Below are 21,865 nucleotides of genomic sequence, written 5' to 3' on the forward strand. Positions count from 1 at the left end.
CCCACCCCCCCACCCCCCAACACACCATTCCTTCTCTATTTCATGGGGTTAAAGGAAGGTGGTTAGGAACAGAGGCATCCAGAGAGAGCATCATTTAGAAGTTTGTAGTTTTTATGAAAGGTATCTGTTGTAACTAAATACTGGCAGATCAGTTAGATTTAACAAGAGTAACAGCAAAAAAGCTAAAAGTGCTCACATGTGGTTTTGTCTTGAGGAGACAGAATATAAGCTCTTCCAAGATCTCTTGTAGAGCAAACAACACTCATAAGGCTTTATCTTTAATAATAATGGTTTTATTATTTTAAATAAAAGTATATTTGATAGGAGCAAGCATCAGAATCATCTCTGCTTGCAAGTGAATTGATATTCAAGTAAATGTTATTCACTGGAGGTTATATCAACAAGCACATTTAAAAAAAAAAAGATAGCTTTGTATTCTTTTGAAGGAATCAGCATAGCATTTGCTTTCCAGAAATTCTGGAAAAGATACCTTCTCAGATATGAAGTGAAAATCTTAAATTTCCAGGAATGACATGCTGTATGATTTTAATAATTATTTTCTTCTATAACTGTACTAAAATGAACATATTCAAAAAAGAAGATACATTAACTTACAAAAGAATAATTTCCACATCAATCTGTTCATAAGCAATGTTCAATCTTATTTAAAAATTAAAAAAAAAACAACCTATGAGCAAGGATTCTGGAGTAAGATGGCAAACTGAATACACTTCCAATTTCACTTTCTGTTTAAGGACATATTTAAAAAGAAGTCGACAAGGGAAAAGAGAATGGGACAGTGTAATACAACTTTGGACACTGCAAATCAAATGAATGTGTATGTGGTATTAGACATAAGAAAGTGAAACCCAATGTTTTCAGTGGGTAAAATAGAACCACTCTAATTTATGCTGCAGAACCCTCAAGAGACTTGCAAACTGCCAGCACCTTTGGAACGGGAGTGCAGGTGGTAGAGAAGGAAATGGGCTGGAGTCAGGGATGGGTATCTGTGAAGCCTTTAAGTCTTTACTCCAGCAAAAATTATCCAGAAAGGGTTAACACAGAACACATTTCTTCACTGGGGGCCACAGGCATAGGTGGCTCCCCTTTTCACTTCCTTCATGTCTGAGCCCTTTAAAAGGACATTACCAGCCATTTCCTCCTAAAATAGGCTCCATTCTGTTCATTCCTCAACCTCCATCACTCCCTAATCCCCACTTTATTCTTCAGACTGAAAGAGAGCAAGGATCTTACCTGCCTGTTCCCCTCTGAGTTGCCAGGACTTAAAAAAATGTTCAGTACATAGAAGGTGCTCAATCACATTAGCTGCATGAATGAATGGTTACCAACATGGTATATTCATCTATAAATACTTACCAATTCTATAAATTTTAAATTTGTATTTTAAATATCTAATACAAGTTGTTGGTTTTTCATCCTTAATTTTCTAGCGTATGTATATAGAGTAGGTGGTAAAAGATTTTCTTCATCATGTTTGTTTCCTTCACAACACATGCAACCAGCCACTTACAACTATGCCCATACTGTCCTATATCTACTCCCAATAGAGCAAGTTCTTGAATTTGTCTGCAAATATATATCAGCCAAAAAGAGTTGGGAGAGTGGTAGGACAGATTATCTGGGCTCAGGCAAGGGTGCTTACAGATTCCAGACCTGTGGTGGACACAAGGCACTCTACAGAAGTTGCCCTGACTCCTAGCATTCGAAGGAAGAAGCCTGAGTGCAGAAGGCGTACCTGAACACTAAACCATTATTACACAGTCATCTCTTATTCTGATGGGAAAGTGGGTAACGGAAACTTCAAGGATGGGGAAAACAGATACAAAGCCACTTGGATTTCTAACCTTAGGATGCACTTAAAGAAAGTCTAACCCCCCCTCCCCCCCCCCCCCCCCGCGGGTCATATGCTACTAAGTTTTCCACTCAGTCTCATCTTCAGATGGAACCAGAGTAAAAGCACAGTCATTTACATGGCAATTTTACCATTTGTCATTGACTGGTATTTACATACGGAAAACGTGAGCTTAATAGGAATAGTGCTCACAAGAAAAATAATAGGAATAACACTACATGGAAGAATACTTTTTTCTTTTTTTTGTCATAAAGTAAGATGAGAAGGGGCTCATGTGGTAGAGTTTTATGAGTTTTATCATTTGTAGACTTCAGAACATAATGATTGAATAAAATTGATTCTTTAAACTTTTTTTCAACAAATGCTACTGCTTATGCAAGCAAAAATTATAAATTAATGACTTTTTAAAGCCTACTACTCTTGGGCTCTATTTTATCAGGCCATTTTACCCTAAATATTTTAAATTGCTCTTAAATTCATTTTCTTATCCAAACTTACCAATGTCATCATCTGTCCTGTCAATTGGATCCTTCTCTAGGCAGTCTCTCACAATGTCCCTGCTCATCAGAGGATCTGATGCCCTCTCAATGTCTTCTTCATCATCATCGTCCTCAGAATCCACTGCTGTTTCTGGCAACCCACTCAGGTCCATATCACCAGCCTCGCTTTCTGTGGCCTTAAAACAGACCAAAATAATTTTTAAAAATTATTTTAAGCAAGTCTTTTTGTACCCAAAAGAAATAAGATCAAGTCTAGTTTGAAATGTTAAAATTTTAGTATATTGATTTGTCTGTAACTAAGCATGTATTCAATATCAACAAATATTTATGCACTAGGCACTATGTAAGAAGAATCACTTATAGAAAACAGGAGTGATTTAATCTCCTATTAAACTTTTAGTTGGGATTAATGATCTTATCTCAAAAATTCTGATTTCTTATCTGAACTGTCATATGCTCCTGAAACAGAATAAAGAAGAAAAAGCCAGTGTTTGTTTTCACTCCATTTTTCAAAGAGAATGGCTTAAGCTAAGAGCCTAAGGGTAATAACTGATTCTGAGCAATTCCTTCTCCAAAAGAACAGGTGTGGATTTATTAATGCCAAGAAGACTCAACAACTTCTTTCCTATTAGGTGGTCTTTATGGAAAAGTGAAGCATAAATCAAAGATAACTTTATAAGTATGTGAACAAAACATTAACATTTACTTTGATTGTACCAATGTCCACTCTCCAATTATAAATCACCAAAAAATATTAAAAGACCATATGCCTACAGGTAACACATTCTTCATTCCTCAACAAGGTGACCTTATCACCAATCAAATTTCAAGTAATCAAGTACTTAAATGTTAGTCATTAGAGTCACGAACTTCAAAATGATCTTTTCTCCTGGGCTATCTCAAGGCTAGGACAGCTATCCTATTCAGGTCATTCTATAGCCTGCTGTGATTATCATCTCCACAATATATATGAATGTTATCATATCAACCTTACTCGACATTATACCCAAAATTTACTAACTGCTTAAGCTATGAAAGTCTTGAACATCACGTTTTGCCAGATAAAATATTAAACTCTTAAAAAGTCTGTTATAAAACCATGAACTTCCTAGAAAACATGTATTATAAAGTTCACTAACTTCAAATAACTTGTAGTTCACATGGTTTTCAAAGACATTAAAGGCCGTCTTATTTTTAAGAATAGGCAAAAACATTTATTAAAAGTGAAAGATAAAAATATAAACTGCTGAAATTCCTCCTCCTCCTCATCCAACACCCAATATTTACAATGTGCCAGGAACTGCTCTGTTTTATATGTATTAACTCATTTAATCTTCAAAACTATCCTATGAAGTGTTATTACTGACTTTTATTATTCTTCAAACATTCTCATAAACGGAAATTATTGCAGAATCAAGATTAGAACCCTGGGGGGCACCTGGGTGGCTCAGTCAGTTAAGTGTCTGACTTCGGCTCAGGGCGTGATCTCATGGTTCGTGAGCTTGAGCCCTGCATCTGGCTCTGCGCTGACAGGCAGAGCCCACTTTGTATCCTCCGTCTCCCTCTCCCTGCCCCTCCCCTGCTTGCACAGCGCGCGCGCGCTCTCTCTCTCTCTCTCAAAAATAAACAAACATTAAAAAAAAAAAAAGATTAGAACCTAGGAATTCTGTCTCTACAGTCTTAACCACAACCTAATCTATCTCTTTACAACAGATATTACATATGAATGTGGTTTATATAGGGATCTATACTTTTTTTTTTTTAATTTAACTGGGTATTTAAAGAAAAATTTTATCATTTTCTTATCAAAGTTTTACTTTTCTCAAGTCTTGGTTTATACTGCAGAACATAAGATTTAATCCTACCTTTGAAGCAATACAAACAGGTATTAATATTTTATAAGTTTAACAAAATAATTTTAATGACATTTTTAGTTCTTTAGGTACAATTTCCTAAACTAAAATACATACATTATAAAAAAAAAATCTAAGGGGAAAATAATAAAGAATACTTAGAATAATTAAAAATGGAAAACCTAATGTCTACAAAAGCTCTTTAAATAATGGCCTTAGTAAATACTACTGCTTGGGTTAAGATCATTATCAGCAGAGCGGTGGGAGAGCAGTAAGGCCTTGTAGGCTTGCGGTTTTCAAGTACTCGATAAAACATATGTAGCAGTTATTTTACTTTTAGTTAAATTAACACTTCACTGGAGCCTTTGTGGCATTTGATATTTCCTCAGTTTGTTCATTTTCTTGATATCCTTTAAAAAATGAAAATAATCTCTTAAGAACTGTGTTCAGAATACAATATATGGAATCACTTTTGATTTCAGTAAATCATAGAGCTTTTGGCATTGTTCTGAGACTATTACTAGTTTTTTGGGGTTTTTTTTTTGAGACTATTACTACTTAGCTATAATATACATCTACATCTATATTAGGCTATCCATGTGGAAGGGAAATTAATTTAGGACAGGCATTATTTGCCTAACTGAATTAACTGTGGCACACTCAGAAACACATCTCCTAATTTAAATTCAGAATTCACAGAATTGTCTCTAGATTCTAGAATGAAACGGAAGTAGAACTTGACATGATGTATTATGCCAAGCCTGTGATCAGAGAAATTAGGCCAATACTGTTATTATCACAGCCTTATTTCTGAAGTCTAGAAATGTGACAATTTGTTAATGTTTGCTATGTTTACATTTTCACCCCAGTTTCACCTTAACATTGAAGATTATTATTCATCACCTTATATTTTCAAATATACAATCAGCCCTCTGTATGTACATTCTTTAATATTAGCTGAAATTGAAGAAGGGACTACTAGAGACAGAAATAAAAAATAAAAATAAAAAACTTCTAAATAATATAGTTATATAGCTTATAGTGTTTCTTTAAATTTTAAACATCTAAAATACAGTAAGAGATACAAAATATATTGTGTAACATTCCAAAGAAATCATTACTGTTATTTAAATGAATTATATGTAAGTGTTAAATAAAACAAAAAGACTCCTTCTTCTTTTTTTTTTTTTTTTTTTTTTTAAATAAAGTAAGCTCTAAGCCCAACATGGGGCTTGAACTCAAGAACCTCATGCTCTATTGACTAAGCCAGCCAGGTGTCCCAGAACAAAAACCCTTTTAAATGTGAATTGGATTAATCTCTCCACAACTGAACCTTCCACCCCATTTGTGTTAACGATCATTAGTTGTTTTCTATCTCTGTTATGTGTATTCCATTCTTAATTCATTCATGAAATAACGCTCACTAAACCAGTAACTTAGATTATTTTTCTAAATAAATATCCATTATATTTTAAAACACTACAGAATTCCTTTATTTAATTTTTTTTTTTTTTTTTTTTTTTTTTAGTGAGCTGTAGGCCCAACATGGGGCTTGAACTCACAACACTGAGATCAAGAGTTGGAGGCTCTACTGACTGAGCCAGGCAGGTGCTCTTCCAGAATGTCTTTTAATAATAAATTTTAAATAGAACTTGATAACAATTTTTTTAGGAGTCTACTAATGCCATAATACTACTGCTTCATGAACAATAAAACTTTTGGAGACTGGAGTGAAATGCTTACTGAACCAACACCAACTGGTCTACAGGAGAAGTGTACTAAACTTAGGAGGAGGGCCTAGAACCCAGTAGTTACTGAATTTACATTTGCTAAATAAACAAACTCAGGGTTTAGTAATTCAGATCTCAGCTCTACCATTTATTACGTGACTTTAGCAAAATTACTTAACCTCCATGACTCCAGTGTTATCAGTAGAGTTATATCCTCCCACTCATACCACTGTTCTTGGATCGAATAAGGGGAAAGAAAAGAACGCCAATTACAGGCCACATCAAAAGACAGTCCCTTCCTCAAGGGAACACATTTTTTATATCAGCATTTGTGTATCTTTACCTCTCCCCATTGCACCAGCGAAGCTTACGCACGATTTGTACTGGCAGAATTTCTCAAAAAACCAAAGCTCTGTTAAATAATGCAACCCCTTACTTATTGTAAAAAAAACTGTCACTCAGACTAATTGCAACCATTTAATTCTGGCTAAATGGCTCATACAACAATTATAAGAATAGTGATCCTATACTGAATGACTACCATACACATAAAAATCTTCACATCAATTCAGCAAATTAGGATTATTACCCCTGCTTTTCAGATGAGAAAACACTAGGAAAATCAAATAAACTGTTCATCAATGCAAACAAAACCAAACCGAGTAATTGTGCTGGGTCTTAAACTCAGGTCTGATGAATACAAACTACTAAATGATTTGCACTATAATACTTTGCCCAGTTTTCTCAATAGACTATCTTCATAAAGAAAATCACTAAATCATTAATCATCAGGGAAATGCAAATAAAAACCACAATGAAATATCACCTTATACCTGTCAGAATAGCTAGAATCACAAAGACAACAACAAAACAAAACAAAACAAAACAAAACAAAACAAAACAAAACAAGTGCTGGCAAGGATGTGGAGAAAAAGGAACGCTTATGCACTGTTGGTGAGAATGTAAATTGGTACAGCCACTGTGCAAAACAGGATAGAGGTTTCTTAACAAATTAAAAATAGAAATACTATATGATCCAATAATTCTACTGGGTATTTACCCAAAGAAAATGAAAACACTAATCTAAGGGGATATGTACCCCATATTTATTGCAGCACTATTTACAACAGCCAAGATATGGAAGCAATCCAAGTGTGTATCGATAGATGAGTGGATAAAGATGTGGTGTACACACACATGCATGCACACGCACACAAGATTATTATTCAGCCATAAAAAGGAATGAGATCTTGCCATTTGCAACAACGTGGGTGGACCTAGAGGGTAAGTGAAAGGACCCAGACCTAAGTGAAGTAAGTCAGAGAAAGACAAATACCGCATCATTTCACTTATAGTGGATCTAAAAAAACAAACAAAAACATTGAATAAACAAACCAAAAGTAGAAACAGACCTATAAATACAGAGAACAAACTAGCGGCTGCCAGAGGAAAGGGTGGTAGGAGGAATGGGGAAAAATGGGTGAAGGGGAGGCTTCCAGTTACGAAATGAATGGGTTATGAGAATAAGCTACATCATAGGGAATACAGTCAATAGTACTATAATAACTTTGTAGAGTGAAAGATGGTAGTTATGCTAGTGGTGTGCATAGCATAACTTATTGATTTGTCCAATCGCTATGTTATCCACCTGAAACCAATGTAACACCGTGTCAACTCTACCAAAAACACAGTTAAAATATAACAAGGCAATGAAATGTTTTCTGCTTTGCTAAGTCACGACACATAAAATTTTAAATAAATATATTTGTATATACACATAAACAAAACATTTGCTACTTTATAGCTTCCTCCAAACCGTATTACAAGATTAATGCCAGTCTTTAGACCCTTTTATTCTAGATAAAGATAGGCACACAGGCACTTTATAGTTTAAAAGTATCTGATTATATTTGTCTCAGGAACAAGAAGAAAGGCTTATGTAATTCAGTCAGGCAAATAACTTCTGTCCTAAATTAATTTACTTTCCACATGTATAGCCTAATATAGATTTGGATGTACATTATAGTTAAATAGTAATATTCTCAAAAAAACTAGTAATAGTCTCAGATCAATGCCAAAAGCTCTATGATTTACTGAAATCAAAAGCAATTTCATATATTATATAAAGGATATCAAGAAAATGACAAACTTGAGGAAATATCAAATGCCATGAAGGCTCCAGTGAAGTGTTAATTTAACTAAAATAAAAATAACTTCTACATATGTTTTATTGAGTACTTAAAAACCATTTACGAAAAAAAACTTTTTGCTTATGAAGTATACAGCCATATCCCCACATTTTTAAAAGGGTTGCTTAGTAATCATTCTTGATGTAAATAAATTTCGTGCAGAATTCAAACGTACATACACATAGCACCTAAGTCAGACCCCAATTTAAATTTAGGCTAGTAGAAGGCTATATTGAATGCTAATGCTAACAATAATTTAAACCAAGACAAGTAAGTAGGAACTATCTAGAAAACCAGTAAAACCTTGGTTTGCGAACATAATTCATATTCTGGAAACGTGCTTGTAACCCAAAGCACTCATATATATCAAAGCGACTTTCAAGAACCATTGGCCCAGTTGTGATCATGTGACATTCGACATCACGTACTACTCATATTGCAATACATCGCTCATTTATCAAGTTAAAATTTATTAGAAATGTTTGCTTGTCTTGTGGAACACTTGCACAAGTTACAATCCAAGTTTTCACTGTATATGTAGAAAATATGAAAATATTTGGAAATAAGTATAATGCTTGCACTAAGTCTAGCCTGTGTATTATAATTTATGCTGCTCCTAATTTCACACATCAATTTATTTAATTTCAATATAGACTTTAAAATATATTTATGCCTAAAAGACAGGAACAGTTTTACAGCATTTAGTATAAATTGTTAGGTTTCTTTCCAAAAATTATAATTTAAAAAAAATTTTTTTTTAATGTTTATTTTTGAGAGAGACAGAGACAGTATGTGAGTGGGTTAGGGGAAGAGAGAGGGAGACACAGAATTTGAAGCGGGCTCCAGGCTCCAAGCTGTCAGCACAGCGCTGGACATGGGGCTCGAACTCACGAGCTGTGAGATCATGACCTGAGCCGAAGTCGGACGCTCAACCGACTGAGCCACCCGGTGCCCCTTCAAAAATTATAATTTTAACAGGTGTAAGAATGTCCATCTGTAAGCATTTATTATAAGTAAGAAAGCCTGTGCTAATTTGACAGGAAAATAGTATATTTAATCCTCATACACTCAATTACTAATAGGTTTTAAGGATTTTACTTAAGGTACAGGTATCTGCATGTGCTCTTTTGCAAATTACCTCCTCTTGCCCTTTGAATATTGTTTTATGGTGAGCCAAGTATTTTTCTTATTAATTTGCCTACATGAGTTATAGTCTGACTTTAAATCTTTGTCTCTCAAATGATCTTTTAACTATTAAATTATTTTGATTGTTATACCATAAGAGTTTGCTAACTCTTTGGTTGATCTGGAATTTAGTCTTAATAATGATATAGAGTGAGGCTATAAAGTAACCCAGCCCACCCCAAAGATCATTTATTGAATAATCCATCACATTCTTCACTGATGTGTGAGGATTCCTGTTGCTTATTACATCCTTCCACATGAATTCCATTTTACTTGAACTCTCTGTTCTATTGATCTATTTTTGAACAACTATTTCCAGTCCACCAAACCACTGCTCTGATAATCACACTATGTAGCCAAGATCTTATGGCTAGAATTGCACTGTCTCATATCCCCAACTTAGGCATTCTGTTTTCTACTGCCAAAAACCTCCTACTTTTCAATTGCTTCCATCTGTTTCAAAGATAACCGTTTTTCAACTCAAGCATGATCTTTAGTCTTCAAGACTCTACTACCTTCTATGTCTAGTTTTCCCACCTTCAGCTTATAAAACCTAGTCCAATATTTCAATCACATTCATTTGGCATATCTTTACTGAGTACCCACAGTTTCCTGGTTCTAGAGAGCAAATGGAGACAAGACAGAGAAGTTCCCTATCTTCTTGAAGCTGTCATTTTAGTAAGCAGACAGAACAGAGAAAGCAATAATCATTTGGGGGAAAAAGTCTAAATAAAAGGAATAGCCAGGAAAGGAACCAAAATGCAAGACCTACTTTTCAGACAGTAATAAGCAAAGAACTCTCTGAGAAGATGGTACTTGAAAACGAAGCAGAAAAAGGATCAAGCTAGGAGAAAACATTCCAGGCAGAAGGCATGCAAAAACAAAGCTCAGCAGTTAAAAGAGGTTGGCATGTTGCTCCATCCGTCTTTGTGATACACTCATTTAACAAAACTCCAGGCCTGGGTGCAGCCAAATCTCTGCTTTCTTTGTGCTTGCTGTAGAAAAAAAAAATACTTAATAGGGCAGAGGGAAGTCACTCTGTATTTGAGGGCACCCTCTCAACTGAGCTTCCATTACTCTAGTCAATTTGCTCTCCTACTCTCTGAAGCATCTATTTCAAAACTTCTCTCTCCTTAAAACTCTCGACCAGCTAACTCTCCCACTCTCAACAAATGAACTCAACTTCTTCAGAGGGAAAAACTGAAGTCATCAGAGAAATGCCCTCAACTCTCAAACTCCCCAATCCAAACCCACCACAATAATATGTACCTGTAGAAACAGAGGAAGGCTTCTCTTCTTAAAGCTAGTTATTCACTTTGCTTTTGAATTCCTCTCCTCCTATCCTGTTAGAAAAATTATTCTACCTTTTTCTCTCTGGCATACAGCATTCAATTTCAACATGTGTCCATCCTGTAAACATTTATACTCATTTCAACATGACAACTTTCTGACTTAGGAGAAACTTCTCCTAAGTCAGAATTATACAGAGATTAAATGGACTGCCATGGGAGATAGTTGTCCATCCCTGGAAATGTTCCAGAATAAACTGTTTGCTTCACTGACAGAAAAGCAGTAGAGGACTCAAATATAAGACTGGTCACTGAACCAAGTGCATCTGTCAGATTTCTTTTCCACCTTAAGAATTTCTGATTTAAAGATAATGGAAATGGTCTATTTGGGGATCTCTATTAAATGTTAAGTTTAGGGGTGCCTGGGTGGCTCAGTCGGTTGAGCGTCTGACTTCAGCTCAGGTCACGATCTTGTGGTCCGTGAGTTCAAGCCCCGTGTCGGGCTCTGGGCTGATGGCTCAGAGCCTGGAGCCTGCTTCCATTCTCTGTCTCCCCCTCTCTCTGCCCCTCCCTGTTCATGTTCTGTCTCTCTCTGTCTCAAAAATAAATAAAACGTTAAAAAAAATTAAAAAAAAAAAGATAAATGTTAAGTTTAATATAGCTAATAACAAAACCTTAGGTACACCTTTGGATTCTTCCTTTTCAAGGATATAAACTTAACAGGCTACATGTCTGCCATCAAATTTGAAGTGGATAGCCTTGAAACTCAACTAAAATCAATCAAAGTACACAGAGACCCTCTATTTCATCTATACCCCCAGATAAAGTCAGACTGCAGGCAGACCATGTCAGAGCAATTTGGAGTTCTCGCCCACAGTTTGGATTCTCAGATTCTGTACCGTCAAGAATTTCCTCATGAACTTATCCTAGCCTACTCAAGGTTTAAACACGTAAAGCCAGAATTCCAGTCAGAATATGCCTCAATAAATTCTATGAACCACTTACTTCATTCTTATTATAAATTTGCCTTCTAGGAGTTCCACTTAGGTTTGTATAGAGTTGACAGCAATGGTAACTGCTACCACCTCAAGCTGTGTTTCCACTGCAGATCTTTAACGAGTATAATCACCCCACAGTTTAGAAGACAGGGGCTCCATCATGATATTCCAGTTACTACAAAGCACAGCTTTTAGGAATACCATTCATTGTCTTAGAATAAGGGATACTTGAGTAAACGTTCAAAAAAAAATCAACTTCTAAAAATTGGTAGTACTGGCAGGTGGAGGAAGGAGAGCAAATTTACCCATATCTAGCACCTTCTCCTCCTCTAACATCTGAAAATGTGATTCCTTCCTAAAAATTTTATTATAAGGTAACACTTAATGCAAAGTATCTATCTTTGCATTTGATATTGTATCAAAATTATCTTAAAGAGCCAGATAATATTTCTTATTGCAAAATAATAAATTCTTATTCAGCCAAGAATCTGCAAATAATTGCATTTGTGGCTATTATTAGTAAGCTCTCTACAATACCCTTGAATTATAGAAAAGTGTGTACCTATTACTTCCTTGAAATAAAATTAATTTTCTAAGATCTACTAAATTTAGAACTTAAATATGTTTTACCCTGATAGTATTCTAATTGTTTAATTATTGTTAGTATTTTTTTTTAAATAGAAACTTAGCACTGCCTGAATATTTCAATGATCTTGAAACACTATAATGTTTCTGAAGAAAGGTACCTCTATGGTCATCTCATATCACAATTCCTATGAAGTCAAGAATTATACTTTGTAAACTGAGTACTATGTTGTTGTTTGAAACCATCCAAAAGTCCATATTAGTAGTATGTATTTAAAGATCTCCCCACAGATGGGCACTTTTTTTTTTTTTTTTGCATATTTCAGCCACTTTTCCAAAATTTGCATATTCTAAGCCAATGAACTATTCCTCAACAATTAAAATTATTTTGCTTTCGGGGTGCCTGGGTGGCGCAGTTGGTTAAGCGTCCGACTTCAGCCAGGTCACGATCTCGCGGTCCGTGAGTTCGAGCCCCGCGTCAGGCTCTGGGCTGATGGCTCAGAGCCTGGAGCCTGTTTCCGATTCTGTGTCTCCCTCTCTCTCTGCCCCTCCCCCGTTCATGCTCTGTCTCTCTCTGTCCCAAAAATAAATAAATGTTGAAAAAAAAATTTTTTTTTTTAAAAATTATTTTGCTTTTAAAACACCTTTGGAATTCCATGGTTCTGGTTTCTTTTCTATCCATCAGTATCATAAGAATTTATTTTAAACACATAACTAAACCTATACATAATTTAAAAATGCAACAAAAAGAATCTAATGATCCAATAATAATAATCTCTTCCTCGTCATACTGAAGACTTTAATAAGAAAAACTTACTATGTAGTATAATTCTGCAGTTTTCCCCCAGAGTTTTAGTCAAGAAAGAGTGCTAAACCTAATATGTCTATAGTCAAATTTATAAAATATTTGAAGTCCAGAGTAGTAACCACTCCATTTAAAATCCTGATAACTGGTAATAGCAGAGGCAAATACAGTTAGACAGTAGTTCTATTTCCCCAGACATACTATATGTCTCTGTGAAGCACGAACATTAACATTAACATATGTACCTAAAAGTACATATAATATAACACACATATATTTACTTTATAGATCCTATCAATTAAGAATCATAAAACTCCTTAGAATACATAAAAATGAAACAAATGACAAGAAAAAGACCTTCTTACCTGATAAATATCAGAAAGACTGCTGCTTCCAGAATCACTAGTGATACTACATCCTGAATGGCTAGAAGAAACGTGCGTCACCTGTGGGTGGAGACTATCAGTAAGGTGTAGTTTTGTGAAATCTGCAGGAAGCTATGGAAGGAGCAGGAGAAACAGGATTACAATTTGAATCAAGAACTCTTAAGAAGACATTGAAACATTTTATTAAACACTACTCCATACCATTTACCCAAAGTACTAGGGAAGATCCTTCATTTTTCAAGTTCACAAATTATTAAATATTGTCCCTACTTATCAAAAATCACAAAATACGTTTTTAAAGTTTACGGACATTCAATGAACCCTAATACTAAATTCAATGCTTAAAGAGGTAGATTTGGCAGTTAAGATTAACTTGGATGAGCATTTAATTCAATGACAACTTTCAAATTATATACTATTGAGCAAATTAATCTACTACTATTTGGTAGCCACTATAAACACAACTTTGTAGCAAGAAATAGCTTAAACAAGAAAACAGATTTGAGGTTCTTATATGCCTAAATAATACTTACAAGTAAAAAAAAAAACCAGCATCTTAGAATTGACAAAATGTTTTCCTATATAAATAACTGTGCTAGGCTCTATGAAAAAACAGAATAGGATGCCTTCAAAGAACTTAGAGTTGAGAAAGCTATGGACAACATTTACCAATCTACACACATACACATAAATACCAATTTTCTATCTGTTGGTTTAAACCCTAAATGAAATAGCTTCTGTTGAACAGATTCACTAAGCATCCCTCAAGTGCTTCCCTCACTCTCCCATATAACAGAGAAAAGGTATTGAGAAAGAAAACATCCATACATTTGCCCATTCAACAGACATTTGCCGAGCCTTTTTCCTCCTACTATGCGCTAAGAATGAGACACTAAGAAAACACTGCCCTTAAGAATCTTACACTCTTGTAAGTTATTATCAGTTCTTTTGAATTAAAAAGGGGTACTATTTATAATATCCCACTTATTATACGATTGGCCAGTAATAACACGTGACATTTCAAAATATATGCTGACATCATGCAATATTCGTAACATTCTTTCCTTTCTACATATTAATCCTGTTAATAAAAGCTGTTGAATAAAAATGAAGAATGTTAAAATACAACTTAAGAGTTTATCTTAGCAACATTCCTTTCTCTCCTTTGATTCTCATCCCTTCTCCCCTTTCCAAAAACAAGATGCCATTCCATAGATTAGAATAAGTTTCCTAAGGGAGGTGATTCATTTGTATGACAATAACCAAGGAATTGTAATACCTCATAGTTCCAAACAAAGAGGCAAAATGTACTTATATCCCACTATCATTCAGATCTGACTTAATAAACAGGTTATGATATTTAATAATATTAAATACAGGCTGTGCAGAATATTTTGACTTGGTCAAGATATAAAAAAAAAGGCTTAAAAATAAATGTATTAGGAGGCATAAGATTAGATGGCAAATAAATGAACAAAAAACATGTATGTTGGAGAAGCTCAGAGAAGTGAGATGTATTTAAATGGGTGAGATCATTGCAAACATGACATATCTCACTAAGTGTTGTTATTTAAAAACCTGATGATTGAAGATGCTGTGAAATATTAGATAAAATTTAGGAGAATAACAATTCCTCTACAAGGAATAGATAGGTGGGTAACTCTAAATTGAGAGTTTATATATATTTATTCACAAAGTAGAACAGTGAAATATTTGCAGGACTTCTACAGGAACAATTTGGAGACAGAAATCTCCCGAGATGTACTAATGACTATGATTTTGCATGTTGCTAAGTGATATCACATATTAAAATAATGTGCCCAAAACCAGGATAAATACTCCTCATCATCCCAGCTACAGTTCCATTATATCAGTCACTCACTGCAGAAGGCAACTGGGGAAACATTACTCAATGGCTCACTGATTTTAAAAGGCATAATAAATTGATACATATAATTACAGAACAGTAAACTGATTTCTATTGATTATCTTTTACAGATGTGACTCAGGTTGACACGTACCACATAGGGTGATTTTTAAAATTAACTTAAATATGTCAAATGAAGACATCACTAATGAATTTTTACTCAATGGACACTTATTTATTCAAGCCTCAAAGGCCTCTCTTCTCTTCAGTATCCATGAGCTCCTGGTCATCTTTGCTGAGAATTCATTGTATGGAAAGCATTAGGAGCTACAGAGCTCTCCATCTAATAAGAACACACATGGATCCGGCCTCTATGTACCACGATCTATTCCTCTATGCTAGCTGACAACAGCAGATACCAGAATTAGATGGCTATGCTAGGCTAAGAACCATAAAGACTGTTTAAAAAGCAAAAAAGAAATATTTTCACTCTGAAGAATTCAATTCTATTCTATATATAAATACTTATTGAGTATGTGTTATGTCATACTATTAGGCCCAAGGAATATGGAGGTGAATATGGCATTCCCAATTCTAAACGTAACTAACTTCTACTACCCAGAATGTCATTGAAATAGGGGTTACCCATAACAGAAAAATGAATCAAACATATTTTTTTTAAACACGGCTTTTATCTCCCTCCCTCAACCTGTATTTTTTGCAGAACAGCATGAAATAATGTTATGTTAAACTCAGAGTAAATGCATACACAATTTACTATTAACTGAACATTTCTTTATATTAGAACAGATGCCATACTTAGGAAGGCTTTAAATTTTTTCCCACAGATTGGGAGAATAGTATCATGATTAAATTTCACTGATAGTACACTCGGCCAGTTACAGAATGGGAGAAGATGTGGAAGTTGATCCCATAGACAGAGAGTCTGAACTGCACTGACGTGACCCAGCTGGCCACAACACCCTAAAAGAATAGAGACCTGAGCCCACGGCTGGGGGAAATGAGTCTTTAAGAGGCAAATGAACCATATGGGCTGGGAGTCAGGGGACAAACACTGTTACACGGAGCCACGTTTAAACCTGAGGTCAACAAGGGTAGCACAGAATCCCTAAGGAGGCAGTAACTCATAGTCTGAGTAAAATACACCAAAAAAAGGGGTATGACATGCCAAAGACAAGATTCATTTACTCCAAACCTTTCTAGGTTTGACCCGGTGCCTATTTAAATTATTATCAGTGTCATTTTTAATTAAATTTCAGATTAAAATGGGGCTGTGAATTATCTTGTGACTCTAGCCACCATTTATAACAGAAACTGTATAAAATAAGAGAGATTTTTGAAGTTGGGACTATATACAGCAATCACCTGAATAATATTAGATATTAATTAAATTAAAGGGGAAATAAATGCATTTTATACATTTTGATCTTAATACCAATATATTTCACAATTTATTTAAAATTTAAAGAAGCCTCAAATTATTTTTATATTTGAAATTTTTAATATTTGATATATGAATATATTACTCCTCAAATTTTTCCTGAATCAAAGCAACATATATTCCTAAAAATAGGAATAGTTGTGGGTCACAACTGCAATAAACTACTGTTAGGCAAAATGACTGAATCATAGTTTAATCTCAAACACTATTAACTACATAAGAAACACAGGGTAATATTAAAATCAGATAAATAAAGTGAGCATAAACAAAATCATAGTTTAATAAAATCTAGGTATCAATTACAAAGTAACTCGTTTTCTCTTTTGGGGAGAAACAGGGATGTCACAACCATTAGCTGTAAATAAGTACTATACAAAAGACACAAGTCTCATATATGAACAGGCATTTGATGATAGCCTTTGATTTATTAATTAGTCTAATGATTGGCATTGATAAAATTAATTCTAATTTTACCAGTTAATAAATGAACTGTTTTGAACATAAATGCAATGAGTTTGAGTGCCTAAGGGTCTGACACGAATAAGTAAATACTTTGTTGAAATGGTTGAAGTGGTTGTAATGTAGGAGAGGCTAAGATGGCTGCCTTCTTCCCTTTCCTCCCTACTAAAGACTTCTTTATGTTCATGTTTTCAAGCTCTACCAGGAAGACCGGGTATATCACTGGACAAGTAATGGAAATGTAAGAGTTTCCTATTTCATAATGATTATTAGCCTAGGTTTGCTGAGAAATCCAATAGTTAAAAAAGAATGAAAAACTAAAAACAAAAAAATACTGCCACCAACATTTGAAATTTATATAACTGAAAAATTTCCCAACTAACCTTAGAATCACTTTATTTCAAGAAATCGTTACACAAGGATTGGGGTGATTGTTGGGATCTGTGCCATCTTCCCTGGCAGTTTACTTTGCGTAACACTTTGAAGGTAAATTAAATATACTCAGTCACTAAAAACTAACTCTACATTGAGATGTATTACTAAGAATTTACCCAAATGAATACTGTTTTCCTCCTAACATCACTGAAGTTTTGTAAGTATTCTTCATGCTCATGTTTTCGAGCTCTGCAAGGAAGAGTTGGTGTGCTAACTGGACACACTGACTATTTTTATCAGAGATGTTAATGAAAATACAGTCTCCTATATTTTCTACTCATTCATCACTTATTGGAAACCTGTGTTGTGAGGAGTAAATGAATGGCTGGGCACAAAGCATTTAGGTTAGGGTCTGGCACACAGAAATCACTATAGAAGTGTGTTAGCTATAATTACCACATGCAGATGCTGTGTAAGAAACAGGTCCTTTCCAGCTCCAGAATTCCTGTAGCTGAAATCTAAGACTAGATACCAGTGGGTTACTGAGCTACTACTTGAGAGGGTTTTAGTGGTCAAAATCATCCAGCCACAAACACTATTCCCTTATCCATTTTAGAATTCAAGTTGTGCTTTAAAAGCAATTCCTATGCTGTGTCTGTACACATGTATGTACACACACACACACACACACACACACACACACACACACACACATCCTGTATTTCTTTTACCACTTATCTTTTCAGTTACTACTAGTCCTGACACTCTCTGACCTGTTTCTACATACAGCTTGAATAAGCAGGAATATTATTTATAGTTTATTTTAAAGGCCACTGTACAATATGGTTTTGACTTTTACATCTCTCAATCATAATATTTCTTTAAGAACTCCAGATAAGGGAAACATTTGGACTCCTGAATATTATTCATCAGAAATAATTTTTGCAGGGACACCTGGGTGGCTCAGTCAGTTAAGCGTCCGACTTCAGCTCAGGTCATTATCTCACAGTTCATGGGTTTGAGCCTTACGTCAGGCTCTGTGCTGACAGCTTACAGCCTGGAGCCCACTCTGGATTCTGTGTCCTTCTCTCTCTGCCTCTCCCCCCTGCTTATACTCTGTCTCTCTCTCAAAACTAAATGAACATTAAAATTTTTTTTAATTAAAAAGTAATAATTTTTGCGCAGTGCCTGGATGGCTCAGCCAGCTAGGCGTCCAACTCTTGGGTTTGGCTCAGGTCATAATCTCACAGTTCATGAGATTGAGCCCTGCATCAGACTCCCTGCTGACAGCACAGAGCCTGCTTGGGATTCTCTCTCTCCCTATCTCTCTCTCTGCCCCTTCCCTGCTCATGCTTGCTCACTCACTTGTGCTAAGTAAATAAATAAACTTTTTTAAAAAAGTAATTTTTACTTCCCTTATACTGCCTTATGATACACTAGATTCAATACTTATTCTTGATTACATCATCCATCAGTATTCCACAAAGAGAAAGATGTTTGCACAATATACAATTTCTTTTGTTCATAAACATAAAGGCAAGAGAGTTTCCCCCAAAGTGTCATAAGATAATTTAATAAACTGATAGATCTAATTATATTTCTCATTAAAACACATGGAGACATGTTTTAATGTTGATATGACTATGTTTTACAGGAATGGGTCTACAAAAATTTGCTTTGTATCTACTGGAGAAACCTGACAAAAATTAATAATTTGTAAGAACATTCTCCCAGCCTCCTGTCAGGCTCAAAAGATATAAGCCTCATGTCAGACATATATGGAGTAATCATCTATTCAACCTCCTCCTAAGTCAGGCAACTTTGAACAAATTAATTAACTACTGTATACCTTAGTTTCTTCCATCAAAAGAATGTAACATAGTACAATGACTAAATGAAATAATCATTGTGACCTATAGAATCTACCTTACTGATGCCTCTCTCTTCCTTTTCATTCCCTCTGTCATTTTCCAGTCAAGGTTCTCCATCACCTTAGGTCACATATTTTTCAAATTGAATGAAAACAAACAAACAAAAAAAAAACTAACTTATTTTTGACAGTGTCATACCTAACACTACCATTATAGTTTAATTATATATATATATATATATATATATATATATATATATATATATTCTCCCAAGTATGTTCATATGGAAGAACTCACTGGTTAGAATTCTGTACTAAATTTTATAAAGTAAATAACCTCATTACATGATATGCTTATAGTCCAATTACTTTTATAAACAGTCAAATTTTCATAGCTAAGAATTTCTCTCAAAGTGATAACATCTTGAGGAATTTGTGCTTTTGTGGGTGTATGATGTTTGACTGCAAAAGCCTCCATGTATTTGACCCAGACACATGCTGCCAACCTGGTAAGGCTTAACCACAGTAAGTTATCCTTGCCATCCTGAGCACATGGTCTCTACGGGACAGTCTGAACAGAAACACCACTGCATGAGGGGCGGGGGGCGGGGGGCGGGGAGGGAGGGGTGGAAACACAAGTTTAGTCATGCTTTATTTCAAAACTTCATTGGTACTATCTGACACTAAAATAATGTTTCAGAGGGAGCGGTAATAAACAGAAGTTGCTACTAAGGTAAGTTTATACACATAAATATTTCACATGGCTTTCTGTCCAAAAATAAACCTTCATGTGTTACAATTAGCTACTGAGGGGCGCCTGGGTGGCGCAGTCGGTTAAGCGTCCGACTTCAGCCAGGTCACGATCTCGCGGTCCGTGAGTTCGAGCCCCGCGTCAGGCTCTGGGCTGATGGCTCGGAGCCTGGAGCCTGTTTCCGATTCTGTGTCTCCCTCTCTCTCTGCCTCTCCCCCGTTCATGCTCTGTCTCTCTCTGTCCCAAAAATAAATAAACGTTGAAAAAAAAATTTTTTATAAAAAATTAAAAAAAAGAATTAGCTACTGAAATATGGTAGTGACCTAGCCCTCACCCCAGGGCAGAAAGACCACTCTCATTTTTTTTTTCTAGGGTTGGTAACATAAATGCATCATAAACTTCACTGGCTATAATTGGGCAAATTACAATCTACCTACAATTTAATTCCTACACCTATAAAATAGTGATTATTTGAACACAAATAGGGCACTATGGCCCTCCGTTGAAGAAAATAAACAATAAAAACTAGTAAACTGATGATTTTTAAGCAAATGCTTTTAGAAAGCCTTTTCTGCTAGATGTTGAATGAAAGCACTAAGCAGAAGGAAACCACGTGACCTTTACTTCAAAACAGAAAAGTAGAATCCTTTAGTATGATGAGGAAGTGCATGATCTTATTTAGGTACCATATTTTCCAAATTGTAAGGCTATGCCCCATTTTTTTTTTTTTTTTTTAAGAGAAGGCAATAATAAGAACACACCTGTATACCAGTTCCCATATGCCAGGCCTGGATCTAAGCGCTTGCAGATATATTAGGTCATTAATTGTTACAACTATCTTATAAAGTAGGTTTTATTATGACCATTTTAAATAAGAGGAAACTAAGGCACAGAAAAGGTAAGTGATTTGCAAGATCATTTGGTGAAAAGGTGATAGAGAAGGAGTCCAGCTCCAGATGTCTAGCTGTAGAGCATACACACGCATTCAACTTATGCATTCATTAATTCAGTAGCTGACTTGAAAGCTCTCATGGATACTGATGAAATGGTCAAATGGCTGCTCACATCAATTTATGAATATAGTCTTGTACACATTTTAAAATCACAGAGAAAAATACTAATTTAAAATAAGTTCTCACTCTCACTTTCATAAAACAAATTTATGAAAATTTTACATCCACAACCTAACAGAATTTCCATTCCTTCTAAATTGTTTAAGATACATTACTTTTTTGGAATCTGTATGTGATGCTGCAGATTAGTGAAGGTGGTTTTTCATTTGTCTCATAGGTTCTTTATAATATCATTTACTGTTTACTTTATAAACTAATCTTTAAAATATCACGGTAATAGCCAGTACTTGCAATCTTGAGATCACACATCCAGGAACCATCATTAAATCTGTGTCAAGTGTAAAGCTGCTTTAACTCCTTTATACCAGTTCCATCATGTGACACTTATAAGCATTCCAAGCTAGCACTGTTTGAGGTCATGTCTGCATTATGTTCCTTATGGAAGAGTACTTAAGAAAAAAAATTTTTTTTAAAGGTAAAATAAATTATGAGAGAACCTCGTAAAGTATGTGAGGAGAGCAAGTCCTTTTCTGGAAGTTATTTTTGGCAGAAACTAAAGTTTGCCTGATATATAATATCCCTAACATGTGATAATCAGAAAAAAATTACGCACAC

General features: G+C 34.9%; 1 protein-coding gene across 9 annotated transcripts in view; it reads right to left on the reverse strand.

The window, feature by feature from the left end:
* Positions 1-21,865, reverse strand: part of RAPGEF2 (Rap guanine nucleotide exchange factor 2) — a 249,602-nt gene that overhangs the window by 39,427 nt on the left and 188,310 nt on the right. For all 9 annotated transcript variants that reach the window (XM_047855792.1, XM_047855793.1, XM_047855794.1 and 6 more), the window contains 2 exons: positions 13,373-13,504; positions 2,372-2,549 (listed from right to left, as the gene is read on the reverse strand). In XM_047855792.1, coding sequence (XP_047711748.1) covers positions 2,372-2,549; positions 13,373-13,504 — 310 coding nt within the window. The remainder of the gene's footprint in view (positions 1-2,371; positions 2,550-13,372; positions 13,505-21,865) is intronic.

Source organism: Prionailurus viverrinus, chromosome B1 (assembly GCF_022837055.1).
Source record: "Prionailurus viverrinus isolate Anna chromosome B1, UM_Priviv_1.0, whole genome shotgun sequence".
Classification (NCBI taxonomy): Eukaryota; Metazoa; Chordata; class Mammalia; order Carnivora; family Felidae; genus Prionailurus; species Prionailurus viverrinus.